Consider the following 25,744-nt stretch of genomic DNA (forward strand, 5'->3'; position numbering starts at 1 on the left):
ACTGCTCCTGCCGGGCGGTAAAAAGTTTTGCTCCCGCATCCGTGGTAAATGGCCAGGTTTTTTTTTTCTTTTACCACAGATTACTGCGGTTTACCGCAGATCCCCGTCCCTGTGTCACTCTCTAAGCACAGTGTAAAACACAGTCTCCACGTGATATCAGGGCATTCAAATTCAGTTCTATTTTAAATCTCCTCTATTTGCAAACCAGAACAAACTCTCAGCCCATGGTCATCTCTACATGACCTCTTCAGCAGCTCTCCATCCCATCCCGGAACAGGGGTCATTCACAGGTGCAATGAAAGTCGGGCCAGAAGCGAGGCATGTCTGTTCCCACTTCTTCCTTGGGGTGTACTGTCCCCTAAGCACTTCTTCTTGTTCCCGGTTCAGGAACTCCCTGCAGGCACCTGTTGCTGTGTAACACAGGCTTCCAATCATCACACACTGCAAACTCTTCCTGCTTTGGTACCCAGGACTTCCCCCTGGGTGCTACCAAAGAGGAGAGTTTTCTCCCTGCAATGCCTTTTATTGCTTCTTGGCCCTACCCCCATGGGCTGGGCTGTCTGTATCTTGATTCTCTCAGCAGGCTGACAATCAGGGCCATCGAGAGGGGGAGCGGGGGGGGGGCAAAATTCCCCAGGCCGTGGCGCCGGGGTCAGGCCGCCGGCGCTGCAGTCCCCGTCTCACCTGCCTGCTTCCTCGGCTCTGGGCCCCCTTCATTCAAAGCGGCAGTCGCAGATCGCGTCTCTTCTGGCCTTCCCTCCCTGTGTCCCGCCCTAACAGAAACCGGAAGTTACATCAGACAACGGCGGGACACAGGGAGGGAAGGCCAGAAGAGACGCGATCTGCGACTGCTGCTTTGAATGAAGGGGGCCGGAGCCATGGAGGCAGGCAGGTGAGACTGTAGACTGCAGTGGCAGGGGGAGTGACCGGGGGGGGGGGGGGGGGGCGGCAGGGGGAGCAACGGGGGGGGCGGCTTTGCCCCAGGCCCGGCCTAGTCTCTCGGCAGCCCTGCTGACAATACCAGCTCCTTAGTGACCCCCAGAAATTCCTCCCTCCTCCAGCCTTATGCCTGAGCCCATTTTCGGGGAGGGGGGGGGGGTGCAAAGTAGTATTTATGCCTGTATATCTAGCTATTCAGTTAACAACTGGGAGATGTCTAGTCAGGGGGGAGGGTATGCACTGTGTACGCCTTAGCTTATATAAATAATTATGATAAAATTTAAAAACATGATTAGCATAGCAAAAGGTACAGTGGCAAACAGTTTCACAGTCATATTAGAGCAAAAAGAAAAAGAAAATCTTACCTAGAGATGTAGCGTAGTTTTTGCAATACCATCTGTAAATATAATAAGCCTATTTGCATATGATTTGCATTACCCTTTATCAGGGAGGGTCCAAGAAAAGAACAAGGCAGACGATCCGCAGACTCCAAGATGGAAAACATCAGAGCAGATCAGTGGAAAATCAACATGAATTTTATTAATAAAACATTAAAAACATAGTAACATAGTAGATGACGGCAGAAAAAGACCTGCACAGTCCATCCAGCCTGCCCAACAAGATAAACTCATATGTGCTACTTCTTGTGTATACCTTACCTTGATTTGTATCTATCATTTTCAGGGCACAGACTGTAGAAGTCTGCCCAGCACTAGCCCCGCCTCCCAACCACCAGCCCCGCCTCCCAGTACCGGCTCTGTTATCCAATCTTGGCTAAGCTCCTGAGGATCAAAAAGCTTTTTAATGTTTTATTAATAAAATTCATGTTGATTTTCCACTGATCTGCTCTGTTGTCCTTTAACAGGCCAGTGTTAGGAGACTGTAGGGTTGCCAACTGGCTGGTTTTCAGCTGGCCTGGACAGTTTTTTTGATGGTCAAGCTGGCCTGCCAGTAGACCATTACAACTGGCACTAGAAAAGCTGCAGATTGTGTCACTGACCCCTTGGCCTAGCCTAACAGTCCAGCCTCGCTGCAGCCTGCCAGTGTGGGTGACATTAAGGCCCCCCTCCCTCTCATCAGAGATCCAGTGTCTGTACCTCTCCCTTGTGCCTCCCTGCAGTCCTCTAAACTTGCCTTCACTTCAGTGGCAGGGGGGGGGGGGGGCTGCCATCAGTAATTAAGACAGGATGCCTCCACCCTCCAGCCGGCCACAGGGCCTTCCCTCTCTGCTGCATTTCACCTTCTCCGATGCAACTTCTTGTTTCTGCATAGGTAGGATGCCGCAGAGGGAAGGCTGGAGGCAGCCTGTCTTTATCACTGCCAGCCACCAAGTGGGCAAACCGAAGGTAAGGACTGCAGTGAGTTGGTAGGAGGGAGAGTGTAAGTGAGAAAAAAAATCTAAAAAAAATAACTTTTATGGGAGCAGGGCTACTTCAGTGCTGCAAATGCCAGCCCTAGCAGGTGTTGAGGACTAGAGGCACCCGGAGGGAGGGAGAGGGAGAAAAGCTGCTGCAATAGAGTCAGAGCAGGTGGGGGAAGAGGGGTTGGGAGGCGAGGATAGTGGAGGGCAGACTTATAAGGTCTGTGCCAGAGCTGGTGATGGGAGGCGGGACTGGTGGTTGGGAGAAGGGAAATACTGCTGGGCAGACTTGTAGGGTCTGTGCCCTGAAAAAGGCAGGTACAAATCAAGGTAAGGTATACACATATGAGTATATCTTGTTGGGCAGACTGAGGACCATGCAGGTCTTTTTCTGCCGTCACCTACTATGTTACCCAAGGGTGGACAAGAGGAAGAACCAATGGACCATCCAAGGAAGGGAGGGAGAGATATTGGACCACAGAATGGGGGCAGGAAAGATAGGGAGAGATGCCTGGTGGTGGTGGTGGGGGGGGGGGGGGGAGTATGAAAGGGAAGGAGGTGGGACAGAGAGAGAGACCCAGAGAACAAATGCTGGGCAGAAAGGGAGCATAAGGACAGTGGGACACACAGAGGGGGTCATTTACTAAGCTACACTAGTGTTTTTAGCTCATGCTAAAAATTAGCTGGCATTAAACGTTGAAATGCCCATTAAATAGGTGGGAAAATGTGGGGTACAAATGCAATAAATAAATAAATAAATATTCCCATGCTGATTTTTAGTGTGAGCAAAAACACTAGCACACCTTAGTAAAAGTCCCCCAGAGTGGCAATGCTGGATGGGGAGGGGATAGTGGGACACAAAGGGGTAAATGCTGGAAAAGGGGCTGATAGGAATATTGAGGAGCAATGCTGGTAAAGGGGGACATAGGGGCACAGAGGGACAATTCTGAAAAAAGGGGACATAGGGACACAGAGGGGCCATGCTGAAAAAGGGGAGATAGGGACACAGTGGGGCAATGCTGGAGCTGGGAAAGGGTGAGACAGGGACACAGTGGGACAATTCTGAAAAAGGGGGACATAGGGACACAGAGGGGCCATGCTGGAGCTGGGAAAGGGTGAGACAGGGACACAGTGGGACAATTCTGAAAAAAGGGGAGATAGGGACACAGAGGGGCAATGCTGGAGCTGGGAAAGGGTGAGACAGGGACACAGTGGGACAATTCTGAAAAAAGGGGAGATAGGGACACAGAGGGGCCATGCTGAAAAAGGGGAGATAGGGACACAGAGGGGCAATGCTGGAGCTGGGAAAGGGTGAGACAGGGACACAGAGGGGCCATGCTGAAAAAGGGGAGATAGGGACACAGTGGGGCCATGCTGGAGCTGGGAAAGGGTGAGACAGGGACACAGTGGGACAATTCTGAAAAAAGGGGACATAGGGACACAGAGTGGGGCCATGCTGAAAAAGGGGGGAGATAGGGACATAGTGGGGCAATGCTGGAGCTCGGAAAGGGTGAGACAGGGACACGAAGAGGTAGGCATGGGGGGGGGAGGGGAAAGGCAAGAAGGGAGCAGGGCTTGGGTAATTTTTGGCGCCCTATGTCAGGCTTAGCGGGTCGCGCCTAACAGCTGCCCTGTGCACGGATAAATTCATCGGGAAGGTGATCATCTGCTCTCCATTAGGTGGCACCCGAGAACCGCAGACACCTGCGGGTTTGCGGCGTCACTAGTGCGGCTGCGCCGACGCCGGACTCTTAATACTTACCCCCGAGGCGGGGGAGGAGGAGCAGCTCGGAGAAGCTCAGCAGCAGCGCTGGCTGTGTCTCTGCTGCATCACCTTGAGTGAGTGAGAGAGCGCGAGGCGCAGTCTGTGAGGAGGCAGCACGCGGACACCCCGCGCCTGGGGCAGACGGGCAGTGAGTATCGGGGGCAGAAAAAGTTCGGCCGAAACAGCGTACAAAAATGCAATGAAATGATCAGAAATTCAGACGGAGGGGTACAGGTGGAAATTATTGAAGGGGCTGAAAGTATCTCTCTCCCCCCCACCCCTCCTCCTCCCCCGTGTTAGAGAAGGAAGCCGGTGCGCGCGTGGCTTGTGGGTGTCAGTGTATATATACGTCTGCTAAGTATACGGCTAGAACTTTATCCGTGAGCCCTGGACTGATTATGTGACCGAGGTGCGCGCGGGGCTGGGCAGCCGCCTGGGAACAGAGTTGTGGCTTGTCTCGTTGCCCCTGGAGACGGCTCTGCCCTGGGGGGGGGGGGGGGGGATGAGGGGGTGCCTGACCTTCCCCTGCAGCCCCAGGGCTCCTGCTCCTTCCAGCATTATTATCCAAAATGTGGCTTAGGTTTTAATGTGTGTTTTGTTCGCTTGAAACGTTCTATCATAAAGGGCAGCGCAGGGCTTTCCCGAAATTCTCCTTTTTTTGGTGACAAGTTTTGTGAAATTGGAGAATAGGGACCTTACAAGGCTGTAATCTGTTGTGTATATAATGCTGATTTAATTGTACATGTTGCAAAAAAAAAAAAAGTTACCCATTGAGAAAATCTTTCTTTAAATCTGGGCTTCAAGTCCAGACTGGAGAGGAATTTTTTTTGCAGCTGCATCTGAACAGAACTGAGCATTAGAAGGAGAAAATAGCACAGGCACAAGTGTCCTTAACTGCAGAAGAAGGCCGCAAGGATTGCAGCTGGAAGAGTTTTCTTCAGTGGAGTCAGAACAGCTTATTGCAATTTCAAGGCAGATTTCATAAGCATTATAATAGCTATTTAATTGAGTTACAAGATTCCACAAATAATTACATTTTCTGCACTGTGGCACTTTTCTATAGGATTTATAGGAAACTGGATTTATTTTACCAATGGAAACTGGCCTTTAAGGGTTAATGGGTTCATCACTCTGGTAAACAGCATATTAGAGGGGGGGGGGGGAAGTTATCAACATGGGCTAAGACAGGTTATTTTAGCACAGAGTGTCATTGCATGAGGGGAGTACTACTACTACTTATCATTTCTATAGCGCTACTAGACGTATGCAGCGCTGTAAACTTGAACATGAAGAGACAGTCCCTGCTCGACAGAGCTTACAATCTAATTAGGACAGACAATCAGGACAAATAAGGGATAAGGACAAAGAGAAGCAAGATTCCGGAATCCCAAAGAGTAGCAAGATTCCGTTCAGAATACCAAACAGTAGCAAGATTCCGGAATCCCAAAGACTACTACTACTTATCATTTCTATAGCGCTACTAGACGTACGCAGCGCTGTACACTTGAACATGAAGAGACAGTCCCTGCTCGACAGAGCTTACAATCTAATTAGGACAGACAAAGAGTAGCAAAATTCTATGCAGAATCCCAAAGAGTAGCAAAGATTCCGGAATCCCAAAGAGTACTATTACTACTTATAATTTCTATAGTGCTACTAGACGTACGCAGCGCTGTACACTTGAACATGAAGAGACAGTCCCTGCTCGACAGAGCTTACAATCTAATTAGGACAGACAAACAGGACAAACAAGAGAGAAGGGAATATTAAAGTGAAGATGATAAAATAAGGGTTCTGAACAAGTGAGTAAGGGTTAGGAGTTAAAAGCAGCATCAAAAAGGTGGGCTTTTAGCTTAGATTTGAAGACACCCAAAGTGGGTGGGCATGAAAACCCCACCCCACCTGGCATCTCTTGTTCCGTTCCCCTCCCCTCTGGCCATTGGTGTCTCTTTACTCTCCCAAGCTTCCAGCCCCTTTTAAATCCTTCTCTTCTTTGCCAGCAGCAGCTTGCGCCAGCCCCGAACCTTCCCTCTGATGCAACTTCCTAGTCTGAGCACCCGCTCGCTGCTGGCAAACAAAAGGATTTAATAGGTAACTGGGGCTTGGAGGTGTGCAGTTAAGAGACACCCTGATCAGCGAGGGAAGGGAGAGATGCTGGGAATCTTCAGCTGGCGGGGCTTGGGGATCCCTGTCAGCCACATCACTGCTGGCTGGGCTTAAAGTGTGTGGGCCTGTAGCCACCCAGGCCCACCAGTGGCTAAGCATAAAATATCATGGGTTAGTGGTAAAATAACACCATCTTTACAGTAACCCAAGTTACATCAGACGAGGGCGGGACACGGGGAGGGAAGGCCCGAAGGGAGGCGATATGCAGACTGCCGCTGCTGCGCTTCTTTCACACGGAGCGAGGTCGAGGTGAGGCGCTATGATTTGAATTCAGGGGGGCCCGGTGGTGGAGGGGGGTGGCGAGAACGATGACCTCGGGGGGGTGGGGGGGGGGTGGCAGGGGCGGGGCCCCGAGGGCGGCCTTGCCCTGGGCCCGGCCAAGTCTTTCGGCGGCCCTGAAGAGAATGCTTTTTGATCAAAATATGACCTGAAAAATCATAGCTGCCAACTATGAATACCAAATACAAATAGTGGGCATTCAGCTTTAACATAAAATAATATATAAAGTATTGTGAAAGCACAGATAAACCTCCCTGTTTACTAAGCTGTGCAGCAATGCCGACACAGGCCGGGTGGGAGGGGGGGGGGAGTGTTTATTTTAGTAGGATTTGGCACAGTAGAGTTCCGGATTATTCATTCGGGGAACTATTTGGTGCTGAATCGAATTGATTTTGAAGATTCAGCACAGCCCTAGTTGGCAGTATGATATGTCATTGTAACTGTAGCCCACGTTGATAACTGCTACACCCCTAAATGATGTAAAATGGCCTTAAAGTCAGAATTACCAAGATAGGAATGAAGCCATTGTAAGATACACTTATAAAAAGATAGTTGAGCAACCTGCATCAGCCACTGCTCCCAAATAATCCACTTTTTGGAATTGGAAGCGAGCGTTTGTCAAATTCAGATATAACTGGGCTATCCAAAGATTTCTGAAGACCTGTGACAGATTTTATGTCTTGGCAATATTTATACTAGACCTGTACCGAATAGCATATTTTACTATTCGGCCAAATACGAATAACGCAAAACATTGGCCAAATACGAATACCGACTATGAATAATTTTAAAAAAGCAACATGAAATCGAAGATCAAGTGTTTATTTCAGTAGAATTTAGCACAGTAGAGTCCCGGATTATTTGTATTCAAATTTAAATTGCTGTTCGGCTGAATCTGAATAATGTATTCAGGGTCAAATCGAATTCAACACGAATATTCGATACGGCCCTAATTTATACACAGCCCATTTTTTATCTAATCGGTTAACCATGGTCCAATTGAATATTCTGTATCAAAGTGCCAGACAAATCAATAGCAATAAATATGAATAACATTGTTTAATTGGCATAAACCCTGTAAGAAATGCCCAGATTTCATAATACCTCGCAAAAAAAGCCAAAAATAAAGGCTAAATAGAACTGAAAACGCTGACCCCTGAGCTAATTATCTGAGGGACCCGTTTACTAGCTGTGGCAACAGGGGGCCGGCGCTGGCATCAGTGCATGTTTTACATGCGCGCCGAGGCCCCCATTTACCGCAGCTGGTAAAAGGGAAGTCTCTCCTTCCTGTAGGAAATCGCCATGTGGCAAGTAAAGCACTTGCTGCGTGGCCATTTCCCGGGGGGAGGGGGGGAGCCTGGTAATGGGTACCGCATTAACCTGGTACTAACCGGGCAGTGTGTGGCACTGCCTGATCACCGCCAGGTACATTCCGGCGCTACAAAAATAAATACATTTTTCTAGTGCCAGAAGTGACGATGTGTTAGGGGTGGGAAGTACCGCTGGGCTGCTGCAGTAGCCCAGCGGTACTTTTTGTATAGCGAGCAGTAGAGAATGACACGGGGACAAAGTTCGTCTCCATTCCCACCCCGTCCCCATGGGCTCTGTCCTTATCTGCAGAAGCCTTGAACACTTATGATTTTATATTTAAATCTTTTTATTAAAGTATAAAAAGGAACAATATGCTGTGCAACTGTTGTGTATAAATTACAAATAGAGAACAATAATAACAATGAGCAGCTATAATAACCCTCCTTCACACCACCACCCTCTACCCTTCCAACCCCAACAATACACCAAGGAATCCTAATTCACACTGTTAAAATGTCCAGGGGTACAAAATACAACCCGTTCTGTATGCCCTAGAGGGGAAAAATATGCCCTGTAAAGCACTGTTATGTTTTTTTTAATCTGTGGATAAATAAGAAACCATCAACAATCTCAGGATTCAATCTATCTCTCTTGTCTTCCACAGTCCTTCCTGGAATAGAAGTTGTCTTCTTAGAGGATGTGCTGGTAGCAGGATGTACAGGATCTCCCATGCAAATTTTGCTAGTTGTGGCCAGTATGTTTGCTTGCTTTTCCAAAAAAATCAAAATATCTTTGTAGGCATCACTTAAACATAAAAGTCCAGTTCATTAACAGGCTTCAAAGTAGAAAATGACATGGGGACAAAGTTTGTCCCTATCCCCGCGGTTACTGCGGTTCCCCGTCCCCGTGTCATTCTCTAGCGAGCAGTAAGCTCGCTTTGTAAAAAGGAGCCCTTAGTTAACTATAAAGCCGGTAGGTAAAGTGAGACAAAACTAGAACTAGTCAGTCTGTCACTAGTGACAGGAAGTCATTCAGCTGCTCCGTTAGGGCTAACCAGAGCATCACCTTGTGTACAGGGATAAGGCAAAAACAAAAAAAAAAAGGAACTCCCGTTTTTAAATTTTTTTTTTATTTTTATTTTTTTTGCAGTTTTTTCAGCAACTGCTTTGAGATTCAGTGAGAGAAGTTATGTACTTATTTAGTTATCATACTTGCGTATTACTATTAAGCAACATTTAATTATCTTAAGCTGTGTTGATGTTAACTGGCATTTTAGTGTTATACTACCTAGTGATTTTTACGCATTAAAAATGTTCGAGCTAAAATACAGTAAAATATCATTCAAATGATGCAGTTAACAATGTGTCGGAATTTTATAGCGCACCGACAAGTTTTCTTCAGAGCGCTGAGTATCCTGCGCTTGAGACGCTATCAGGTGAATTTTCGAAAGAGAAGGGCGCCCATCCATGCAGCCATTATTGCCTTTGGTTTGAAATCTTGTTCATGCAGTGTCGGGATTCTCATTTTTGTCTGCTACCGACACCTTGCCCACAATTGGTGTTCCGATCGAAATTTCTTTAAAAACATCTGTAAACTATATTATCAAATACAAATTGTTCAAATTATTCCAAAAATACTAGGACTAGGGGGCATGCGATAAAACTACAGTGTAGTAAATTGAAAACAAATCGGAGAAACGTTTTCTTCACCCAACACATAATTAATCTCTGGAATTCGTTGCCGGAGAAAGTGGTGAAGGCGGTTAGCTTGGCAGAGTTTAAAAAGGGGTTGGACGGTTTCCTAAAGGACAAGTCCATAAACCGCTACTAAATGGACTTGGGAAAAATCCACAATTCCGGGAATAACATGTATAGAATGTTTGTACGTTTGGGAAGCTTGCCAGGTGCCCTTGGCCTGGATTGGCCGCTGTCGTGGACAGGATGCTGGGCTCGATGGACCCTTGGTCTTTTCCCAGTGTGGCATTACTTATGTACTTATTATTTACAAAAGTCTATTTCACTGACGTTTTAACAGTAAGCTCGTACCCAGTGGGTTCTTTTTTTCTTCCTCAAATAATGGCAGTTTTTCAGTGCAAACATTTTTCAATGTGTGAAAATTGCTGGGTGGTCAGGCAAAAATGTTCTGTAACTTTGCTGTGTTTAAAGATAGTGTCATTCCACTTGGCACATAAACGTAGATAGTAACAAAGCTGTAAAATTTCACTTTGAAATTTCAAGCGGATGCTGAGAAAACAACAAAACCTCTAGGAGGTAACTTTTGTTTTTTTGGCCTCACCCTGTATGTGGAGGAAGCTAGAAACTGTTGGGTTTCACTTATTAGATAAACTGAGATTAATTCAAATAACATCATCTCACCACACTTTGCATATATAAAATAAGTCAGAAACTCAGGACAGGTTTTATTTTTGAACATTAATATCTGTGCAGCTTAAGCTCAGATTTCCTGGTACTGAAGGGTGAGATTTGGGGGAAATGGGTGGTAGGGACATAGTGAGAAAGTACCAGCCTATTTTATCAAGAGTGTTTCCCTATTCTGTGCTTTTTTTTTAAAAATTGTATTTATGCTTTTAAATTACAATACTCAAGGACAAACCTTGTAAAGAAATACAGGTCGAAACAAATCATAATGAAATACATTCACTTAGCAATTTTAACTTTGCTATAACAATCTTAATACCTTCCTTAGACCTCAAATTGGGAGACAGAAAAAATAAAAGAATTAGTGAAGTTACTAGGAATAATCTAACATATTGGAGTAGACTGTCTTATCCGGGTTACATTTCATTTCACTCGTTTCAGTTCTATAAACTCTTTAAGATGTTCCAGTGAAAAGAAAGTATATTTAGTTAGACCGTGTTTAACTACACATCTTGCGGGGCGACCTAAGATGGCGGCGTAATAAGTTGCACGGAACAGCAGCTCTGATCCCGACTCGGCAAAAAATATTTCCTCGAGGAAGAATACCACATACTAAAAGAAAGGCGATAACGAAGGTAGCTCCCCCACCTACCTCGACTCCCACGGTGCTTCAGTCGGGTTTTGAGCGCTATTTCGCGCCAATCTCCCAAATCATAGGAGATACGGATCCTACAGCGGGGCTCTCTGGGGAAGCGGAGGCCCTGCTAGGAGAAGAAATATCTCTCTCACCACCAGCAACAGTGAGGCCTCCATGCCCGGCGTCAACGACGAGGCCCGATGAACAGCGACGCCCTACCGGAAGTGTTTCGGGCGAAGTTGTCAGTGAGGGGCGGGAAGCGTTGGAGAAGACGCCGAAAGCACAAGAAACATCTTTAGGAATTACGAAGGAGGTAAATCTGGCAATGATTTGGACAATGTTGAACAAAATGGATGGGACATTACAACAAACTTCAGGAGAAGTGAGTACTTTAAAAAAAAAATTTCAAGACTTGAATTTAAAGGTTGACCAGTTAAAAATGGACATTGCTGAAAAAGTGATTTCCAAAATAAAGTAGATTCTTTTCAAGAGTTCAAAGTCAGTGTGGTTAAAGATAATGCAGACATCCGAAGGAAATTGGATCAAATTGAGAACTTCAATAGAAGATTAAATTTGCGATTATTGAACTTTCCCAAACTCCCAGGGATTAATCCTTATGATTTATTTAAAAGATACTTGAATGAAGTTTTAAAAATGCCCCTGGAAGCGATGCCGACTGTCAATAAGATATATTACATTCCAAGCCCCAAAGGAGAGAATGGGAAAAAACAGGATGGACTACACACTAACTTAGACCTTGAGAACATTTCAGCAATACTAGACCGCTCGGTGGATGAAAATGCAGACCGGTCAACTCTGATAGTTTCCCTGATATTCGAACAGGATTTGAATAACATAATGAAACTTTATTTTAAAAATCTTCAAACCTGTTTTGGTGGGATAAAAGTACAAATCTTCCCTGATGTTACAAAATCGACCCAACAGAGAAGGAAAGCTTTTCTAGCATTAAAAGCAAGAACGTTGGAGATAGGCGGGATGTTTTTCCTTGCCTATCCGTGCAAATGCTTAGTTAGGTTGGGTCAGGTTAAATATACCTTTTTTTCACCAGATAGTCTAAAATAATTTCTAGATTCTAAGCAAATCTAATAGTTAAAGTAAATGGGAGTATTTACGCCACCTTATTTCTTTTATATAAGTTTAAGTAATAACTCTTCCCTAACTCTGTTCGCCCCATGATTTAAATGGGGTCTAAGGAAGCCTAAAGTGTATGTTTGTGATAATATGCTATTACCTTTTCTTTTGCTTTATTGTTTATATGAAGAATTATTGAATTTCTTATTAATCTAACTATTGCTGTATTTCAAAACAAGTGTAATCTTGTTAAAATTGAAAATCAATAAACAAATTGAAATTAACTACACACTTGCATGGATATGCTAAAGAAAAAGGAAGCACCTATGTCTATTGTATTTTGTCTTAAGACAAGAAATAGCTTCCTTTTTTGCTGAGTTGATTTTGTAACGTCTGGATAAATCCAGACTTTAGAACCATAAAATAAAGTTTTAATATTTTTAAAGTAGAGTCTCAGCATATTGTTTGTAATCTTGTTCAAAAACCATTGATACAATCATTGTAGTTGTATTCAGTATAGTATCAGAGGACTGCTCCAAAATTTCAGAAATATTCTGTAAATCCAGTGACTCTTTTTCCGGACCTTGTGCTCCAGTTCTAAGGGGAATATGATAAATCTTATTTAGTGGGGGAACTGCCTCTGCGGGAATCTTCAATACTTCAATCGTATATTTGCGGAAAGTTTCTATCAGAGTTTCCCCCGCTATTATAGGAAAATTAAAAAAAACGGAGGTTTAGGCGCCGGTTATAGTTCTCAATTTGTTCTAATTTCCGTCTGATATCAGTAGAATCTTTAATAGCCATATTTTTCAAAGTATTTAAAGTGCCACCTGTTTTTTTATAACTTGAATTTGAGTTGTTAAGTCATTTTTAATGGACTCTACAGCATTTTTCAACTCTTCAAACTTAGTATTTAAATTAAGCACATCACCTGAAGTCTGTGTCAGTGTAGTTGTAATCCGGTTCAACATCACCTTTAGAGTTTGTAAAGTCACCTCTGAGGTCTGCACTGTAGGGAACAAACTTCCTGCAGTGCCCCGAATCGTCGGTTGCGAGCCTGGGTCCTCGCTGGTCTTCCCTATTCTGTGCTTATGGGAAAACCAATTTATAACATGCCAAAATGTATTATAGTTAGATGCCGCATATCGTCTGACTTGCAAAAGAGAAGGCGTCTGTTTTAGCCATGTTAATAAATAAAAATAAAATAGAGAAAAAGAAAAGATGATACTTTTTCTATTACACTAATTTTTTTTTAATTAGTTTTCGAAGACCAGAACTGCCTTCCTCAGGTCAGGACAGAATGAGCAAAAGATGACCATATCAGAATATGTAAGTGGAACCTAAGAGCATTCCAGTGACATTCTCGAGGGCAAATGGAGGGATGGGTAGGATTGTTAACTGGATCCAGATTCACCTGACAGGGTTGATCCAGTCCTGGATTTATTCCATTGTGTGCAGAGATCAGTGGCGTAGCAAGGTGGGGGCGGTCCGCCCCGGGTGTCAACGGGTGGCATCCGTCCACCCCCCCTGGCGCAGCGCCTCCCCCTGACACAGTCCCCACCTGCCTACAAGCTCCGTCCATCTGCAGACGAAGATGGCACCCCCCCACCGGCGTGGACCCCCCCCCCCCCCCCGACACGGTCCCCACCTGCCTACGAGCTCCATCCATCTGCAGTGCTGCTGTAAAGAAGAAATCGCTTTGTCGGCCCTTCCCTCACTGTGTCCCGCCCTCTGATATAACTTCCTAGTTCCTCAAGGGCGGGACACAGTGAGTGAGGGAAGGGCCGACGAAGCGATTTCTTCTTTACAGCAGCGCTGCAGATGGATGCTCATAGGCAGGTGGGGACCGTGTTGGGGGGGGGGGTGGCGCTATGCCGGGGGAGGGTCCAAGCCGGTGGGGGGGTGCCATCTTCGTCTGCAGATGGACGGAGCTCGTAGGCAGGTGGGGACTGTGTCAATGAGGTGGCGCTGCGCCGGGGGCGGGGTGCAGTGTTGGTCTGCACCCGGGGGGGGGGGGTGCAGCGGCGATCCGCCCCGGGTGGCAGCCGCCCCCGCTACTGCACTGGCAGAGATTTGTAGCCTTGCTTTTCTCAGGGAATGCAATTGGAAAATCAGAACTACAAGTCTCTGCATGCAGTGCAGCAAATCCAGAACTGGATCAACCACATCAGGCAAATCTGGATCCAGTTGGCAACCTTAAGGTGAGACTGGATGACAAACAGGGAGATGGCTGTTGGGGGGGGGGGGGGGGGGGGGGGGGTTATCAGGATTATGCTCTGTTTTCTGATTATGGGAAATCTTTGTTGAACTGGGCCTGGGAATTAAAACACTCTTGAACAGTTTATATAAATTAAAAAAAATAGTTTTTTAAAGTGAAGTGCTCTAAAAAAAAGTTTTTAATGTACTGTAGCATATTAAATATTTAATGAATTCACATAATTTTAATGGAAAGATCAGCTAAGTTACATATCAGCCTCACTGCCATCAGAGTCCTCAGAAATCGGCTTTTCTTCTGGAATTATCACTGAAGCCCTGTTCCTGGTTAGTCCAAAAGAACAGTTGTTTCCTTTAAAGTCCACACTTTATGGAAAAGTTGTCACATACAAAAAGCAGCAGGATTTCTAATCACTAACTTACCAACAGAAAAAAAGCCTCTCTGACTGCCGAAATGTTCTCATTTCTTCCCATTTGAACTTGTAACGTTCTGATGGCCGTCTCATTCTCCCTACTCGCTGGACACACAGCCAGTGTGCCCTTCCACTTGTGAAAAACATCACTGGAAGATTCTGAACACACAGGGCCAGCCTTGCTAATGAGCACTATTTTTTTTTTTTTTGCAATTTTCCCGATGATAACGGAATTCAAGCAAGCGTGGGATAAACATAAAGGAATCCTGTGCAGAAGGAATGGATCCTCAGAAGCTTAGCCGAGATTGGGAGGCGGGGCTAGTGCTGGGCAAGACTTCTACGGTCTGTGCCCTGAAAATGGCAGATAGAAATCAAGGTAAGGTATACACAAGACGTAGCACATATGAGTTTATCTTGTTGGGCAGACTGGATGGACTTTTCTGCCGTCATCTACTATGTTACTATCCAAGTTCCCCTCGCTGTAAAATTAGCGCCAGAACAGTGCAGGGAAATAACGCCACTATGATCATAGCTAATAGCATGCACTTCTGCAGGAGGATTGTAGCTGGGCTGTAAAAAAAAGAAAAATACCCAACTCTGACTTGTCAAACATACGAATACAACTCCAGCCCCCCCCCCCCCCCCCCCCAAACCCTGAAGACTGAGGCCCTCATGATCAAAAGCAAACTCCGGCCATTTTGCGGCGGCGTTGACTGGAAGAGGAGGGAGGCAGGCTGTGTCCCTCCTCCAACGAAAGGTAGGGGGGCCGGGAGGGGGGTTGTCACCCACCACGGACCACCAGGGATTGAAAGAACGCTGGGGGGGCAGGAGTTGGGGTGGGCTGGAGGTCCACTGGACCTCCAGCACCCCCCCCCCCCCCCCGTCGCGGGGGGGGGGGGGGGGGGGGGGTTTGGTTTGGCCGGTGGCCACGACATTTTGTGGGGGTTTGGGGGGGGGGGGGCTGGAGACCCGGATCTCCAGCCCTCCTTGAACATGGAAGGGGTGGAATCGTCGGGGGGACCGGAGGTCCACCGGACCTCCAGCCACCCCCCTCGTCAGTGGGAGGGTGGGAGAGCGTTTGGCCGGCGATGGCCACAACATTTTCTGGGGGTTTGGGGGGGGGGGCTGGAGACCCACCGGGCCTCCAGCCCTCGTTGTTCGGGCCTCGGCAGGCTGTTTGACAGGTTTGGGCTTTTGACAGCCCAGACCTGTCAAACAAGTGCGGGAGGATTGTGCTGAGCACATGCTCAGGCGCAATTCTCCCGCACTTCAACATGATAATCAAAGATAATAGCGCTGCTTAGATTTGCATGCATTATCTTTGATCATCGATGCAGAAAAGCCCTGCGCTGTCCCGGCGCTATTTTTAGGGCGCTGTTTGGAACAGCGCGGGGCTTTTGATCATCTGGGCCTGAGTAAGGAGTACCACTCCCTCCTCCCATCTTCAAGGTATGGGCTGGGTTTGGGGAGTGCTAGACCACCAGGATGAGGGTTGGCGGTCCACTGGACCTCCAGCCCTCTCTGTCCAGGAGGGGTTGGTGGGGCTTCTGTCCGGGGTGGTGGGGTGGGTGGGGCTGCAGGTCTACCGGGTGGGTGGGGTCTCCTGTGTCATAAGTAGTGCATATTCTTCTAAACTTTTACACGCTTTCAGACGAGTGCCTGGTAATTGTTCCCAAAATGAAACCTTTTTTTTTTTTTAACCTGAGCAAAATGAAAATTCCTGTAAGTGACATTTGTATAACACAGAACAAAAATGTTTGCGTTACACACCCTTACAAAATATTAGAGTTGGTGACCAATTTTTGTTGTCGTGTGAAGGTCAGAGTGGCATGGGAGATTTTTTTTTTCTAGCTGTTCTAAGAAAAACATATCTGAATAATCAATGTCGTTCTAACAATATTTTCTTGGAGCCAGGGCAATTGTTGGACAGTTGTGAAATCTGAACCAAAACTTTGGTTTCCTTGAATTCCTTTTTGATGTCTGTTGTTATTTATGGACACTACAATAGTGATTTCTACAGTAGGAAATATGGGGGCCCTTTTATTGAACTGAGGTAAAATTTGCTGTTAACTGTGTGGTAGCTGTAAATTTTAATGTGACGCCTTTTGGGGTTGTTCTCGCTATTTTTTTGTATTGCGGGTCGTGTGTTATTGTTCCCTTTAGCACACGGTACCTGCTGAGAGTTGACCCAGAAGAACAAAGCCCTCACAGTCTACCAAACAGAACGAAGGTGACTAAAATAATCAGGCTATGTTTATTAATATCCAAGACTCGACATGAAGTTGTGTTTCGGCCTATTAGGCCTGCATCAGGAGTCTTAAAGGATGTTGGTTAAAAAAAAAAAAATCTGTCTGGTTCTCATTACAGAAAAACAAACCTTGGTTCTACTTTGAGAATGTCCATGAGTTATCGCTATAGATTAACTTTGACTTCAGCGATTGACACTACGTGGTCATTCTCTAAGTTGATCTGAGGTTTGTTTTTCTGTAATGAGAACTGGCGTTCATGCCGAAGTTCCACAATGTTTGTTTACACACAGATGTCGTTGAAACCAGATGGATTTTTTTTTTACCAATTTTACCAACATCCTTTAAGACTTCTGATGCAGGCCTAATAGGCTGAAACACGGTCCATGTCAAGTCTTGGATATTAATATTTATTTTTTTTAACATCATCTGGTTATTTTATTCACCTTCGCTGTGTTTGTGCCAGTTCACCTGCTGAGAGTTTATATGGGACCACTTACCGCATCCTGTTTAAGAGGCTGTAAGTGGTCCCATGTTAACAATGTTTTTGCCAGTTAGCACATAAGTGCAGTGTGCTACCTGGATAACGCTGCCACACCCGTCCCCAGCCCATGGCACACCCCTGATAGAAATTTTTAAAAAATAAGTAATGCACAGTTTAATGTGTGGAAGGGCTATCCTGTGTCTGAGCATTAACTGCATATTAACTCTTGGATTCTGTAAAGGTCGTCCAAATTTGGATTCTGTAAAGGTCGTCCAAATTTAAGTGCAGATCTGAGATCCACATGCAAACTATTTAACGAGCCATTTAACTGTCAATTATTGATAATTGGCGTTCATTTCATCTTATGCGCTACTCTGTTACCACGTGCCGAAAGTGTCTCGCATGCAACCCAAAAGGGGGTGTGGCCATGGGAGGGGCATGGACAGGTAAGGGGCATTCCAGAAATTTCAGTGCTGTGTTATAAAATACTGGGGTTATGCACCCAACTTGCATGCCAGGATTTACCAGGTTTCAGCAGGTATAAGCAGTATAAAATGTTTTGTACATTTTTGGGATCTTGCCGGGTATTTGTGACCTGGATTGGCCACTGTTGGAAACAGGATGCTGGGCTCGATGGACCTTTGGTCTTTCCCAGTATGGCAACACTTATATGCCCAAAGTTGGACACAGGAATCCCCACTAACCCCCAGATTCTAAATATGGCGCCTTAATTTCCGCACGGAAATCGAAGCGTATTTTATAACAATGTGTGTAACTCAATTGCTTAACTAGCTAATCAGTGCTGTTAATTAGATGTTAACAATTATCAGCACTAATTGGCATTAAGATTTACACGCACAATTTGCTAAGTGTTTTCTGTATTGTGGTGTGCATAAATTCCAAGTCGCATAGTTGAAAAATGGGCATGGTTATGGGAGGGGACTGGGCGGGTCGTGGGCGTTTCTAAAATCTGCATGTTTTTATAGAATACACCCGCTCCGTGCGTAATTTACACCAGGTTTTAGTTGGTGTAATTGACCGCGACTAAATTTAGTTGTGCAGAGCAGCACTTACCATATTCTATAACGTATGCATAAATTAAAGCGTTCTTTATAGAATACACTTTGATTTCTGCACGGAAATTGAGGCACGATATATAGAACTTAGCCCTAAGCGCTGTTATCTAAAGGACACTCGACCTAGAGCACCCTTTATGGAATAGCACTTGGCGTGGATTTTTCCCACTACCTGACTTCTTTAAAATAATGAGTGGAGTGGAAAGGGTAGACGTGAAGTGTCTGTTTACTCTTTACAAAAATACTAGGACTAGGGGGCATTCAATAAAGCTACAAAGTAGTAAATTTAAAACTAATTGGAGAAAATCTTTCTTTACTCAACGTGTAATTAAACTCTGGAATTCGTTGCCAGAGAATGTGGTAAAGGCGGTTAGCTTAGCAGGGTTTAAAAAGGGGTTGGACAGCTTCCTAAAGGAAAAGTCCATAGACCATTATTAAAATGGACTTGGGGAAAATCCACTGCTTATTTCTAGAATAAGCAGCATAAAATGTACTGTACTGTTTTGGGATCTTGCCAGGTACTTGTGACCTGGATTGGCCACTGTTGGAAACAGGATACTGGGCTTGATGGACCTTTGGTCTGTCCCAGTGTGGCAATACTTATGTACTTATGATTCTGAGCACCATTTACTGAATCTGATCCTAAGTCCTTAATACACCTCAGTAAAAGTGCCTCATGGCACCTTAACTGTTTTGGGTGCTTAAAAAGCATATAACACAGTACAGGCGATCCAAAAAAAGAGCGGTCGAGAATGGTACAAGTGTGCTTTTATTTTTGACTCGAAATGGGCTGTGTTTCGGCGTAAAACACCTGCCTCAAGGGTCAGTTCAACAAATCAGCACTAATCACATGAGCTGTTACTCAAAATGTAATGTTCATTGAATGGACAATCTGCTCTGGGAACGGAGAGTCACAGACTTATTCGGAACAAACCGCTATAAAAATGCGTTGGGTTAGAAATAAAGCATTCTTGTACCATTCTCGAGAGCCCTTTTGTATTTGTCTTAAGCAGCCAAAAAAAAGAAGCAAAATCCAGCACAGTATATTTTTGCTTTATTCTTTCTGCTCTGGAGAAAGTGTGAACAATAATGTTATCTCAGAAAGAAATTAAATTTTCCATCCTGTACGGAAAGGTGTACAAACATCGTGACATCATGTTTTTGCTGGGTGTAGAATGAAATGGGGAGACAAAGTGTTACTGCAGAGGAGAATCTAGCAATATTTTCTGTTCAAATAACATTATCATTTTACAATAACAAATAATAACTAATGTTATTTGAACAGAAAATATGGTAATCTGTGCAAATAATAAATCGTCGTCAGTTTAGGCAAAACAAAGAAAATATGTTATTCGTTACAGAACAACAGACCCATTATTTAACAGAAATCATCTGAGACCTTCCAAACCCAACCTAAGATTAATTAAGAGCCTCCTACAACCCTTGACAATGTTTTCTTTCCTTTCGTGCTTCAGGAATAGACAAACTTCTCTCTGTGGAAATATAGAACTTCTAAGAAGACGGTAGAGGGAGAACCGGAAAAAGAAGTTGAGCCCCGAAGAGAGACGCATGAAGAATGTCAAGGTAAACGGAGAAAAGAAAGCCAGGGGTCCTACTGCAATCTGTGACGCAACAAAAGGAAACAAATTGGGCAGAGCAAATGGGCCGTACGATGTTTGTGGCGACAATTATATTCTCTGCATCTATGTAAAGAAAGCCCTTCAGTCTAATGAAAGTGCAGCCAAAGTGAAACCTTATTTCATTTTCCATGGGCAGACTGGGTGGACCAGATTCTTTTCCTGCCAATATCATCTTTCTTTGTTATTATAAATTTATTTATATGCTACAATGCTGCACACAGAGAAACTCAATTCTATATATGGCACAAAAAAAACTGGCACAGGAAAAAAAAAAAAACTTGATCCGCGCTATTCTATAACCCACGACCAATGTTGTGTGACGGTTATAGAATATGCATAGGGCCAGATTCTGTATATGGCGCCTAAAAAATAAAATCTGCTTGGAACTAAACGTATTCTATATACTGCGCCTAAATTTTGTAGAATACGCTTAGTCGATAATTTAGTTTACGCCAATAAAAACTTGTTGTAAATCTCTGCACATAGGTTTAGGCGCACTGAGCCGCATTATGTAATTACACATGGAAAGTTTGGAACGCTCATAAATAAGCACGCCCCTTTTTAAGCTACAATTGTTTATTTTTAACCGCGCGCTTTGCACTTGAGGCGCAGTTCTTTATCGAATATGCTTAGCGATTTCTGCGCATAAGTTGTAATTGCCAATTAGCGCTTGTTTTTGCTTGTCTAGTGCTGATAAAAATGATGATTACCTTGTTCCGCCAATTAAGGTATCTCCATGCGGAATCTAGGCATCGTATATAGAATCTGGGAGAGAGCGTCTGGATCCGCAACTAAATTTAGGCATCATGACCATTTGCGCCAGCCACAATCTGGTGTAAATACCTGTGCCTAAGTTAGGCGGACGTCAGGCATATTCTATAACAGTGCACGTAGTTTCTAGGAATACTTGTTCCCTCCCCTCCCACCCACCACCCTTTTGAGAAATGCACATTAGAATTTATGTGCACCAGTTTACAGAATAAGCTTAGAAAGTTACGTTGGTATTAGTGCCAGTTATCTGTGCCAATTGTCTTGTTAAACAATTGCGTGCACAGTTTGGCTGCGCTGCCAAATTTGCATGCTCAACTTTTGCCATATAGAAAGGGAAATGGGACTTATACCGCCTTTCTGAGGTTTTTGCAACTACATTCAAAGCGGTTTACGTATTTACAGGTACTTGTTTGTACCTGGGCAATGGAGGGTTAAGTGTCTTGCCCAGAGTCACAAGGAGCTGCAGTGGGAATCGAACTCAGTTCCCTGGGATCAAAGTCCGCTGCACTAACCACTAGGCTCCTCCACTCATTCCACCAATAAGAGCCAGCCTCATCAGTGATGTCACAATGGCTTGATTGCCCGATACTTGGCTCACTTCTGATATTGTGATTAAACTCTGGAATTTGTTGCCGGAGAAAGTGGTGAAGGAGGTTAGCTTAGCAGAGTTTAAAAAGGGGTTGGACGGTTTCCTAAAGGACAAGTCCATAAACCGCTACTAAACGGACTTGGAAAACTCCAAAATTCCAGGAATAACATGTATAGAATGTTTGTACGTTTGGGAAGCTTGCCAGGTGCCCTTGGCCTGGATTGGCCGCTGTCGTGGATAGGATGCTGGGCTCGATGGACCCTTGGTCTTTTCCCAGTATGGCATTACTTATGTACTTATGATGTCATAAGGGAAAGGGAAATGGGACTTGATATACCGCCTTTGAGGGGGTTTTTTTTTTTTTTTTTTGCAACTACATTCAAAGCGGTTTACATATATTCAGGTACTTATTTTGTACCAGGGGCAATGGAGGGTTAAGTGACTTGCCCAGAGTCACAAGGAGCTGCAGTGGGAATCGAACCCAGTTCCTCAGGGTCAAAGTCCACTGCATTAACCACTAGGCTACTCCTCCACTCCACTTAGAGAATCTGGGGGCTACTGCTCTTTTTTTTTTTTTTTTTTCAATTTCATTTACCTAAAATTTTGTCTGTTACTAACTCGTGCCTTTTCATTGATAGCTAAAAAGGGGTTACATTCAGGTACAGTATTTGAGGTAATTACTGAATTCTTAATACTATTGAGCAGATTCTCTGTTACAGTGGAGCACATATTTGAAAGACACTTGCCAGCCACATGCACATTCCATGAATTTATTTAAGATTGATGTCCTAACGCTACATTAAGCAGTGGAAAGAAAAAGATCCCAAAATGAGGCCTCAGAATGCATCCATTCACTATTTCCATTTATGAAAACGCAATTTATTTTCTAAGATAAGACATGATCCAGGAAGTGTCAGGTGACGGAGAACGCAGATTAAATCCAATCCCAAGCAGTACATGGCAATAGGTGATGGCCACTCGTCGTGTAATAAAATTTTGGAATTCATTACTAGAGAATGTGGTAAAAGCAGTTAACTTAGCAGGGTTTAAAAAAAGGTTTGGATAACTTCCTAAAAGAAAAGCCCATAAGCCATTATTAAGATGGACTTGGGGAAATTCCACTGCTTATTTCTAGGATAAGCAGCATAAAATGTATTGTATTGTTTCGGGATCTCTTCCAGGTACTTGTAAGTTTGATTGGATGCTGGTCTTGATGGACCTTCAGTCTGTCCTAGTATGTCAACACTTTTATGGCCTACCCAGCCTGTTCATCTGAGATTTGTCCGCTTTGGAAAAATATATACATATGAATTCCCATATGCAACCATGTCTGTTACCCTACATCTCAATTCTTTACCTGCTGTTCTCCAAATCTGTTGCAAGCATGCCCAAATCAGTTACAGAGGTGGGTTTTTACCGTCTCCACTGTTTGGCCATTTCATGCCTAGTCACCCTCAGCTTTGATTTTGGTGAGACCTGTACTTAACCTAAAGCTCAGGAACCCATCAGTGTCTTATGACCAAGGTTTGTAATAACCCTCACAGCTATCAAGGTTAGTGAGGCTGTTGGGAAAAATAACTCTACAGCCTGCCTGTGCTTATTGGCATTTTGATTTTAAATGTAGCTGGAAAGGGTCAAATTCCTGTAAATGCTGAACTTCTAACCACATTGTGATGACGATCAAAGTTGCAGGATCACAGAAGTTTTAATTGGCAATATTCAAAGTTATTTATGTGGATGAATTGGCTTTTCTAAAAATTGTCCTCGGAGTGCTAAAAAAGTTTTTACACAAGGCTAATACGGCAGGCATACTTGACATTTTTCAAAAGTCCCCATGCTATTTGAAATCCTGTCTCTTATCTGTTTGCACAAATAGTGGATGCAAAGTACATATTCATTGTACTCTGTTTCCAAAAAGGAAACAATTTCCACATGCTAAAAATGTCTTCATACATTGCAAATAATGTAAGCTATCCAAAAAATGCCTCTTGAAAGGACTTCTGGGGGTGAGACAGTGCTTTACCTGCAGAAATAACCCCTTTGAAAATGTCTCAGTTATCATGTTTGTAGTACTAACATTGGACAAATATTTTTTTGGTATTTATGTGCTGAAAAGCCATTAAATAAAGGTATATGCATACAGCCTGTTTGTGTGCATAGTGGAGTGGAGGAGTGGCCTAGTGGTTAGAGCACCGGTCTTGCAATCCAGAGGTGGCTGGTTCAAATCCCACTGCTGCTCCTTGTGATCTTGGGCAAGTCACTTAACCCTCCATTGCCTCAGGTACAAACTTAGATTGTGAGGCCTCCTGGGACAGAGACATATCCAGTGTACCTGAATGTAACTCACCTTGAGCTACTACTGAAAAAGGTGTGAGCAAAATCTAAATAAATAAAGATTCTAGAATTCTAAAGAATAACAAGATTCCATGCAGAATTTCAAAGTGTAGCAACATTCCATGTAGAACCCCAAAGAGTAATGAGATTCTTTGGGGTGGAGGAGTGGCCTAGTGGTTAGAGCACCAGTCTCAAAATCCATAAGTGGCTGGTTCAAATCCCACTGTTGTTCCTTGTGATCTTGGGCAAGTCGCTTAACCCTCCATTGCCTCAGGTACAAACTTAGATTGTGAGCCCTCCTGGGACAGAGAAATATCCAGAGTACCTGAATGTAACTCACCTTGAGCTACTACTGAAAAAGATGTGAGCAAAATCCAAATAAATAAATATATGGAATGTTGCTACTATTGAAGATTCTACATGGAATGTTGCCAATTTTTGAGATTCTAGATGGAATGTTGCCAGTGGAGGAGTGGCCTAGTGGTTAGAGCACTGGTCTTGCAATCCAGAGGTGGCCGGTTCAAATCCCACTGCTGCTCCTTGTGATCTTGGGCAAGTCACTTAACCCTCCATTGCCTCAGGTACAAACTTAGATTGTGAGCCCTCCTGGGACAGTGAAATATCCAGAGTACCTGAATGTAACTCACCTTGAGCTACTACTGAAAAAGGTGTGAGCAAAATCTAAATAAATAAATAGCGTACACCCCCTTCCTAGTAATAGCATATATACATGAGGGCAGAGTCTGGATGGAGCTAGATTTTATATACATACTTTTTGATTTTTTTAAAAGTTGTGTGTGTAACGTTTCTGTACAAAACTCCCACGCTTGGGGCCAGTCCTGCCGCTGGGTGGACTTTGCAACCACCAGGGGTGGCTGCACTTAGTGAGGGTGCTAATACAGCAAGAGAAAATCATCTAATCTCCCTTATGGCTCACCCTGTTGCTCCCACCATTGTACCTCTTTCCAGGCCGCTTCAAAGATACTATATGCCAGTGCAGGGCCTTAAAATAGAGGCCCAAACTCAAGTGATGCCACTTCCCTGCTGATAGCAAGCCCTTGTCAGGGGGAGGGCAGGAGACAGCAGCACTTGGGAGTCTGGGCTGGTACTGAAAGGCCTTGATGTGACTTGGGGTGCCTATGAAGCAGCTCCTGAAGAGACGCAATAGCAGAGGAAGTGAGCTGGACATGGGACTGGGTAAGGAAGGGAAGATGAGATTCTGGATTGGAGGGAGGGAGGGGAAGGGGAGATGCTGGACCCAGAGGGATGTAGGGAGGGGAAGGAGAGATGAGATGCTGGACCCAGAGGGATGTAGGGAGGGGAAGGAGAGATGAGATACTGGACCCAGGAGGAGGTTGAGAGGGGAAAAGAAAAGGCTGGATCCAACAGTACATGGGAAGGACAGGGGGAGGGAGAAAAAGGAGAAATGCTGACCTGGAAAGGTGTAGTGAGGGGAAGGTGAGGAGAGATACTGGACTTGGGAAGGGGGGATGCTGGAACCAAGGGTGGGGTAGAGAGGAGAAGAGGGAAATGCTGGACCTAAGGGAAGATGGGGAGGGGAAGAGTGGATGCTGGATTATAAGGGATAGGGCTTTGAGCCTCCCCCTAGAGTTGGGGGGTGTACGCATGGCTGAAGGTTCGCCTGGGGCGTTGGACACTCTTGGGCCGGCTCTGTCCACACACAGTAGCAGTGTAACTTGGTGTTTTAAATTAACCAGGATATTTTCAAAGCAAACTTGTTTGAAAGTTTGCTTTGACAATTGTAAGACGCATAACAGCCTGCAAATTGTTGTGGGCTCATAAAATTGCCCCCTCCCCTCATTAGTGCCTTTTGTATTCTTTGCTTGTATTAGGTGAACTGCTGGGCAATTTAAATCAAGACTTAAAAGGGGGTTTAGCCAATAAAGCAGCACCACATGGTGTAAGTAATTTATATGATAGTGAAAAAGTTACTTAATGTTAAAAAAAATAAAATAAAAAAACAAGAATTAATACCATACTGGAGAAGAATTAGCTATTCACGACTGCAGAGTGCTGTAGGATGTTTTGC

At 44.6% G+C, this 25,744-nt stretch overlaps 1 protein-coding gene across 2 annotated transcripts in view; it reads left to right on the forward strand.

Annotated features, from left to right (window-relative positions):
- The first annotated feature begins 4,023 nt into the window (after positions 1 to 4,023).
- LOC115476700 (ras-associating and dilute domain-containing protein-like) overlaps positions 4,024 to 25,744 on the forward strand; it is a 129,982-nt gene continuing 108,261 nt past the window's right edge. For both annotated transcript variants that reach the window (XM_030213230.1, XM_030213231.1), the window contains exons 1-2: positions 4,024 to 4,212; positions 19,836 to 19,944. In XM_030213230.1, coding sequence (XP_030069090.1) covers positions 19,930 to 19,944 — 15 coding nt within the window. In that variant the 5' untranslated portion in view covers positions 4,024 to 4,212; positions 19,836 to 19,929. The remainder of the gene's footprint in view (positions 4,213 to 19,835; positions 19,945 to 25,744) is intronic.

The sequence above is a fragment of the Microcaecilia unicolor genome, chromosome 8, assembly GCF_901765095.1.
Source record: "Microcaecilia unicolor chromosome 8, aMicUni1.1, whole genome shotgun sequence".
Lineage (NCBI taxonomy): Eukaryota > Metazoa > Chordata > Amphibia > Gymnophiona > Siphonopidae > Microcaecilia > Microcaecilia unicolor.